This window comes from Odontomachus brunneus, unplaced genomic scaffold (assembly GCF_010583005.1).
Source record: "Odontomachus brunneus isolate Ranch 3 - 2012 unplaced genomic scaffold, Obru_v1 Obru_scaffold_002, whole genome shotgun sequence".
NCBI classification, from domain to species: domain Eukaryota; kingdom Metazoa; phylum Arthropoda; class Insecta; order Hymenoptera; family Formicidae; genus Odontomachus; species Odontomachus brunneus.
Genome location: NW_022639452.1, coordinates 2,086,286 through 2,094,641, shown reverse-complemented (window position 1 = coordinate 2,094,641; position 8,356 = coordinate 2,086,286). Strand labels below are relative to the sequence as shown.

Here is an 8,356-nt window from a genome sequence, read left to right as displayed (position 1 = left end):
ATATATATATATATATATATATATATATATATATATATATATATATATATATATATATATGGTATATATATAGCGCAGTGAATATTTCTACAGAATATTCTAGAGAAACTAATCATCATTTATCGAAATCCAAAAATCTTGCTAACGATACTTGCTTTTTCTCGTCGATATCTTAAGCTCGCGAGAAATTTGCGTTGGCTTAATAAATATAAGAACGTCTTTACGCGTATATCGAAATATTGCATACTAGTCTTTACGCGTATATCGAAATATTGCATATTAGTCCCGCAACCATCCCCAATATCGACTAACTGCAAAACGATAACGTATAATAACCTTATGAAAATTAGTGCTGTCAGTATAATTTAGGTATTTCTATACTCGGATACGCATACACGCGGATATTATCCGGCCAACCAGATCACAAATAATTACAAATATTCAATGCATTCAAATGCATTCGCTCGTTATTTGTTATTGTTAAAAAATCAATAAGCTAGAAATATAAAATTATTTCGCGTATTCATTAAATTAACTTAACCGCAGGTTGCTCGTGCGTAGAAAATGTATGGACAAAATAAAACTGCCTTCCCAGATAGCACAGAGAATTAAAAAAGAGTTCAAAAGGAATTCATATTCAGTCATATGCCACCAATTCTGAATTCATTTTCAGATCCAAAAAGAATTATTCAGAGTTCAGTTCAGTGAAAAGAATTTTTTTTGCACCTAAAAATGAACTCAGAATTGGTAACATATGATTGAATTCTTTTTGAATTCTCTTTGCTATCTGGACTGCCTTCTTTCGGTCCGAATAGGCTTGAAGCCCATAAGTTAATAAATTCAAATGATATCCGATCGAGTATCCGGGTATCCGAAATTGACAGCACTAATGAACATTGGAACTTACTAATTTTACACGAATACTGTGTTGTCTTTGCGCGTTATTTCTTTTTTTTCTATTTTATCTTACTTAATGATAAGAAAGTCAATCGTAATAGTTAAACTAAATCGCGTGGTATTCGTGAAAATAAGCGAGTTCCATTCCGGATAAAAATATGTCGTTCTGGTTCGATTTGAGTCGCAAAGTCGCACGTGCTCCTACTCGTCGATAATCATTAATGCAATCGCTATCGCAACTAACATACCGCTAACTAAAAATTGCGTAATGGCAGTTTGACCGTTTGACCGATACGAGATAGCTGCCGAAGATATGTTATTAATTTCTTAGCGGAGATCTTCCGCAGCCATGTCGTTATACAGTTCCACGAAGTACCGTAAAGTTATGGCAGCGAAATCGCGCCAGCGGAGATGTGAACTTCTCGCTGGGATTAAGAGGCTTATCAGAATCGTCTCGTGCGCTCGGATAAAAATTCGAGACATCAAAGTTACTGATTATCTTCCCTGAACGTCCGATTATCCTATAGTCTACTTTTAACGATTCTAAGCCGTCCACATTAATACGATCAATACACTATGTCTTACGGTACCCCTCAATCTTCATCGAGAATCGCGATTAACCTGAGAATTTATATACTGTCTTCAGACACTTATGGCGAGCTTGTAATTCGTGTTTAACGAGAGTTAGACGCGAGATAGATCAGAGAGATAGGCAGTGTTTGTCGAGCGGCTCAAGGCAAGCGTAACATCCTGGCGGAAAGATTGAAGTCTTCGATCGGCACTTGCCACCGATCGTTCCAGTCGATCTTGTTTCTGTATGCCAAGTGCGTGCACATCGGCAGACGCGTCACGCGCTCGCATCTCCTGGAGACCGACCAGTAAACGTAGTTCTCGGGGCACTTGTAGAGATACCCCTGTAAACTGTTCCGAGAATCGCGCTTGCACTTGAAGAAGGTGTTGCTGCATCCTTGCCGATAAGGGAAGTGCCCTTCTTCGGGGCAAAGTTGGTTCGACGACACCTTCATCTAAAGTGAAGGAAAGAGAAAGTAAAAAAAAAATGTGATCGTTGCGAGACCTAAAGTCAAATCCGTGTGAATATATATATCTAGCCACAAATATAAAAATATATAAATTCATATCAAAGTATATAAAAATTCAATATAAAAATTTTTACAAGATATAATTATAAACATGTATGCAAATGAAAAGAAATGAGATTAGTGCATTTGGTATGGCACTTCTCAGTAAACATCAACTAACAGAAATACTACATCAATGTTATAATTTTTCACTCAACAATATGTTACATAACACATTTATTGCATTATATTTATATTGTTGAAATTATAGTATTGATGCTAATAACTGATGTATATTAATAGTAATAATTGATAGTATGTTGCTGATAATTGATGTTTACCGCACTTGTAGCCAAAGTTATATACGCCATGTCATATAGAGCCAATTCAAAGAATTGGCGATATTCAGAGCGAATATCTTATTCGATTAAAAATACTTACAGGTGCGAACGCGTTCTCCCCCGATCTTCTGTAAATTCTGACGCTAGCTTTGCTACTCATGCACGGTTGACTGCTCTTGCTCTCCGGCAGACATTGAATCTTGTTCTCGTCAAAGATCGTGTTCTCGGGACAACCCAACACGAGAATCTTGATCTCCATGTTGCTCTCGGTGGTGCACTGGTAGAACAGATCGCAGTACTTAGGATGCCTTCGGAAGCCGGTTGGGCAAACTAGAGTTATCTGCTCATCGGTTAGATTGCCTATGGCGCAAGGTGCTGCTCCGGTTGCGGACTCGGTTGTCGATTCTGTGGCCGATTCGGTCGTCGATTGTTCCTGAGACTCCGTCGTCGACTGAGATTCCGTTGTGGATGATTCTTGCGATTCGGTGGTCGATTGCTCCTGCGATTCCGTGGTCGATTGCTCCTGTGATTCCGTCGTGGATTGCTCATGCGATTCCGTCGTGGATTGCTCTTGCGATTCCGTCGTGGATTGCTCTTGCGATTCCGTCGTGGATTGCTCTTGGGACTCGGTCGTGGATGTTTCGGATTCCGTTGATCCCGTAGAAGACGTGGACATCTCAGTTGTGCCTTCAGTACTCTGTCCGGAGGTGCTGCAGTCGGTGCTGCCTTCGGTGGTGGCGGCGGTTGATTCCGTTGTCGACTCAGTTGTCGATTCCGTCGTGTCTTCCGTACTCTGCGGCATCTCTGACGTCGATTCTGTGCTGGAATCGGAGGTGCTCTCCTCCGAAGTAGTGATTTCCTCGGACGAAGTTGTAGACGCGGACTCGGTGGACGCGATCGTGCTTTCTTCCGGCTGTTGAGACGTACTTGACGCGGCAGTAGACTCCATCGACGTGGATTGTTCCGCTGTTCCGGGCTGAGTTGTCGATTCCGCGGCTGCGCTGCTCGAGGTAGTACAATCTCTCGCAGGATAAACGGACTCAGGGTAATTGCATACGCTGATGCTAGAGTCAAAGATAGTTCCTGGCGGACAGTCGAAGTGGTACACGTTGTAGCCATTGCCGTTGTCGACGCAACGGTAGAACTTGTCGCACATGGTTGGGTGTGGGTAGAAGCCTTCATTGTTGCACACTATCGTGTCATTTGGCTTTTTCGTCGTGCAATCAGGCGCTTGCGACTGTGTGGAAGATGATCCTTCGCTCGACGACTCAGAAGTAGATGATTGTGAAGATTCGGAGGATTCCGAGGACTCGGACGAACTCTCCGTACTGGAGCTGTCAGGCATCTGAATTCCTTCCGGTTTCTCTGAGGCAGGTTTCTCGTTACTACTGCTGGTAGAAGTAGTCGCAGTCGTTGCTTCCGAAGATTCTGTTTTATCTGTTCCCGATGTAATTGATTCCGTAGATATTTCACTCGGAGTACTGGCGATCGTGACGCTTTCCGTAGAAGTCGGAGCTGCGGATGATGAAGTGATAGCAGTGGTTTGACTAGAAGTAGCTGTTGTAGAACCGCTCGTAGCAGGAGACTGAGACACGGGACTAGAGGTACTGGGTCTGGGGCCTTCGATTTCATTGCTCTCCGTGGAACATGAGGACACTTGTCCAATATGATTGCATGTTTGTATAGATTGATCCCATGCTGTACTCGGACCACATTGGAACTCGTGCTTCTGATATCCGGAATCGCTTTGTACGCAACGATAGAATTTTCGGCAATCGTCAGGATCGGGGAAGAAACCTTCTTCAATGCATTCTCCACCTTGAGGCGAAGAGGATACAGGATTTGAGGTAGCGCTCGTCGTAGGTCTCACAGTTGTAGACGTATCAGGTGGCAAATAAGACACAGATGTTGTCTGAGTTGTTTGAGTCGCGGGCGGCAGATAAGAAACCGACGTGGTAGATTGTGTGAATGTAGGTGGATATGTACTACTTGCCGGTGGCAAATAGGAGACTGACGAAGTCTGACTCGATGTCTCGGGTCTGCTCGTAGTACCGGCAGCTTCAGACGCGGGCTTTGAAGATGTTGGTGGAATGTTGGTACCTTCGGGAGGCTGCACTGACGGATATTTAGACGTATCTGGTCCACTAGTACTATCTACTTCATTTTGCGATGTATCGGGTTCGTTCGTCACTACATTACTTTGCTGATTGCAATGTGGCACTGCATACTCATGATTGCAACTTTGTACGGATGAGTCCCAGGCAGTCCCAACGCCACATTGAAATTCGTACTTAGTAAATGTCGCGCCGTCACTAACGCATCGATAAAACTTGTGGCAATCTTTCGGATCACCGAAAAAGCCTTCTTCAGTACAAATACCTAGAATAAGATTTTAAATAAATACTCCAATTATCTTTATAAAATTTATCCTGCAAAAATGTTTTTTTTTATTGTACCTGTGCCTGGTTGATTGCTAGGTGCTCCTGGCGTCCCTGGAGAGCCTGGTGTTCCTGGACTTCCAGGACTACCTGGAGAGCCTGGGGTGCCTGGACTTCCAGGAGTGTCTGGAGAACCTGGGGTTCCTGGATAACCGGGCGATCCCGGGCTGCCCGGTGTACCTGGTGTTCCTGGACTTCCAGGAGTACCTGGAGAGCCTGGCGTTCCTGGATAACCGGGTGATCCCGGTGTGCCAGGTGTTCCTGGACTTCCAGGAGTGCCTGGAGAACCCGGGGTTCCTGGATAACCGGGTGATCCCGGTGTGCCTGGTGTTCCTGGACTTCCAGGAGTGCCTGGAGAACCCGGGGTTCCTGGATAACCGGGTGATCCCGGTGTGCCTGGTGTTCCTGGACTTCCAGGAGTGCCTGGAGAACCCGGGGTTCCTGGATAACCGGATGATCCCGGTGTGCCTGGTGTTCCTGGACTTCCAGGAGTGCCTGGAGAATCCGGGGTTCCTGGATAACCGGGTGATCCCGGTGTGCCTGGTGTTCCTGGACTTCCAGGAGTGCCTGGAGAGCCTGGGGTTCCTGGATAACCGGGTGATCCCGGTGTGCCTGGTGTTCCTGGACTTCCAGGAGTGCCTGGAGAACCCGGGGTTCCTGGATAACCGGGTGATCCCGGTGTGCCTGGTGTTCCTGGACTTCCAGGAGTGCCTGGAGAACCCGGGGTTCCTGGATAACCGGATGATCCCGGTGTGCCTGGTGTTCCTGGACTTCCAGGAGTGCCTGGAGAATCCGGGGTTCCTGGATAACCGGGTGATCCCGGTGTGCCTGGTGTTCCTGGACTTCCAGGAGTGCCTGGAGAGCCTGGGGTTCCTGGATAACCGGGTGATCCCGGTGTGCCTGGTGTTCCTGGACTTCCAGGAGTGCCTGGAGAATCCGGGGTTCCTGGATAACCGGGTGATCCCGGTGTGCCTGGTGTTCCTGGACTTCCAGGAGTGCCTGGAGAGCCTGGGGTTCCTGGGTAACCGGGTGATCCCGGACTACCCGGTGTACCTGGTGTTCCTGGACTTCCAGGAGTACTTGATGACTCTGGTGTTCCTGGAGAACCTGGTGAACCTGGTTTACCTGGCGTCCCTGGTGTTCCTGAACTCCCAGGAGTGCCTGGTGAACCCGGTGTTCCCGGAGAACCGGGTGACCCTGGTCTACCTGCCGTTCCTGGCGTTCCTGGACTTCCAGGAGTGCCTGGAGAGCCTGGCGTTCCCGGAGAACCGGGGGAACCTGGTGTTCCTGGCCTCCCAGGAGTACCTGGAGTGCCTGGAGAGCCTGGTGTACCTGGATAACCGGGTGATCCTGGACTACCTGGTGTTTCTGGTGTTCCAGGAGTACCTGGGGAGCCTGGAGAGCCTGAAGCTCCCGGGTAACCAGGAGAACCTGGTTTACCTGGCGTTCCTGGTGTTCCTGGACTTCCAGGAGTGCCTGGAGAGCCTGGCGTTCCCGAAGAACCGGGGGAACCTGGTGTTCCTGGCCTTCCAGGAGTACCTGGAGTGCCTGGAGAGCCTGGCGTTCCCGAAGAACCGGGGGAACCTGGTGTTCCTGGCCTTCCAGGAGTACCTGGAGTGCCTGGAGAGCCTGGTGTACCTGGATAACCGGGTGATCCTGGACTACCTGGTGTTCCTGGTGTCCCTGGATCTCCAGGAGAACCTGGTGTTCCTGGATAGCCCGGGGAACCTGGAGTACCAGGCGTACCTGGTTGGCCGGGTTGTCCATTTGGATCTCCAGGCGTACCTGGTTGGCCAGGTTGTCCATTTGGATCTCCAGGTTGTCCTGGTTGGCCATGAGGATCTCCTGGTTGCCCTGGTTGACCATTAGGATCTCCTGGTTGTCCTGGTTGGCCAGGTTGGCCTGGATTACCGGTATCTCCATTCCATTGTCCACCATTATCTCCGGAATCGCCATTCCATTGTCCGCCGTTATCTCCCGTATCTCCATCCCATTGTCCACTATTATCTCCATTCCATTGTCCGTTATTATCGCCACCGCCGTCGCCGTTCTCCAAGCCTTGCTTACAGTCCTTTCTCGTAACGGCCCATGCATGATTGCACCCTTGAATCTCTGGATCCCAAACAGTTCCTACGCCACATGTGAAATCATATCTCAACAACTTGCTTTGTCCCCCGTCAACGCATCTGTAGAATTTTCTGCAGTCGCAAGAATCGACCAGATATCCTTCTTGCGTACACATGGGTCCATTTTTACAATCAGCATTACTCTCTGATTGGCCTGTGGTTGGTCGATTCGTCATTTCCGGCTTTCTGGTTGTTGTTGTTGTCGTCATAATTTGTGTTGTAATCGTAGGTGCTCGCGTAGTTATTGGAGTCTGTGTCATACTTGCTTGCGGCTGCGTGGTCGTTTTCATCGTTGTGGAAGAGCTCCCGGAAGGACCGTTTAGATTTGAATCGATTTCGTTCTCCGATCCAGCGCATTCCGGTCGACCACTGTCCCACGGATGAACGCAAACATCTCCTTTTTCCTTCGAAAATACAGTACCAACGCCGCACTCGAACCTGAAGGATGTCATCGGGCTTCCGTTGCCCCAATCCACGCATCTGTAGTAAACTCTGCAGTCATGCGGATCGGGATGGTAACCTTCTTCCGTGCACTTGAACGGGGCAGTGCTCTGTCTGTATTGGCCTTGGCCATAGTCGTAATAGTCGTAATAGTCTGCAAGCAACACAGCTTGAATTAGCATTCGAATCTACTTTCATCTTCGGTCGACTAAACGATGTCGTTCGAATTGGTCGCAAAATATGAAAAGTGTGCGATGGCTTTCATTAGTACTACTCTAGTCCATATATTTCAAGGCTGCGTGTACCGCGAATGAAACCAGTTTGACAACAAGCAACAACAACACCGATAACAACACGATGATCAAAACTGGTTAGAGCAAAGATGCTAGAGACATCCGTCGCCTGAGGCACGCGTTTTACACACAACCACATCTATGGAGCCGTAATTGGTCATGCCGCAAAAGCAGGCAGTCTTATCATCTTGTTAAGGCAAATGATTTCGCCAAGATTCGTGACTGAGGAATTAATTAAAATTCATGCAATATTCAAAAGTCCCAACAGCTCGAATAGATCATCGTTAAAAAGTATTAAAAAAGATGTCGGTTCGATAGATGTAATCCATTTTTTTCTGTCCGTTGATTGATTTCAAAATTTAGATTGCAAAAACAAGTAGTAACAGATCGCTAATTTTATCTCTTGAGAATAAATTTCTTATTCATTCTTTCAGCACCGCATTAAATTTCAGAATATCTGAATTTTGTTTTTTATGAAGTCGTCGTTTTAAATTCATAAGAAAATATTTCAATAGTTCTCACCAGCTCTTGTAAGTCTTGTTGCGACCAACGTCACTAGAACACTTAAAGTGGTCGTTGCCTTCCACATCTTTGGCCTTCAATTTTATCTGTAAAGAGAAAAGTATAATAATCATATTAAAAAAACATTACAGAATCGTTAAGCATTTCATATAATTATTATATATATATATATATATATATATATATATATATATATATATATATATATATATATATATA

At 46.5% G+C, this 8,356-nt stretch overlaps 1 protein-coding gene across 1 annotated transcript in view; it reads right to left on the bottom strand.

Moving 5' to 3' along the window:
• Nucleotides 1-7: 7 nt before the first annotated feature.
• LOC116842001 (mucin-19-like) overlaps nt 8-8,356 on the bottom strand; it is a 25,615-nt gene continuing 17,266 nt past the window's right edge. The window contains exons 2-5 of the mRNA XM_032810613.1: nt 8,138-8,223; nt 4,774-7,476; nt 2,418-4,696; nt 8-1,922 (exon numbers count right to left, since the gene is read on the bottom strand). Of these exons, the coding sequence (XP_032666504.1) occupies nt 1,629-1,922; nt 2,418-4,696; nt 4,774-7,476; nt 8,138-8,204 (5,343 nt within the window). The 5' untranslated portion in view covers nt 8,205-8,223 and the 3' untranslated portion in view covers nt 8-1,628. The remainder of the gene's footprint in view (nt 1,923-2,417; nt 4,697-4,773; nt 7,477-8,137; nt 8,224-8,356) is intronic.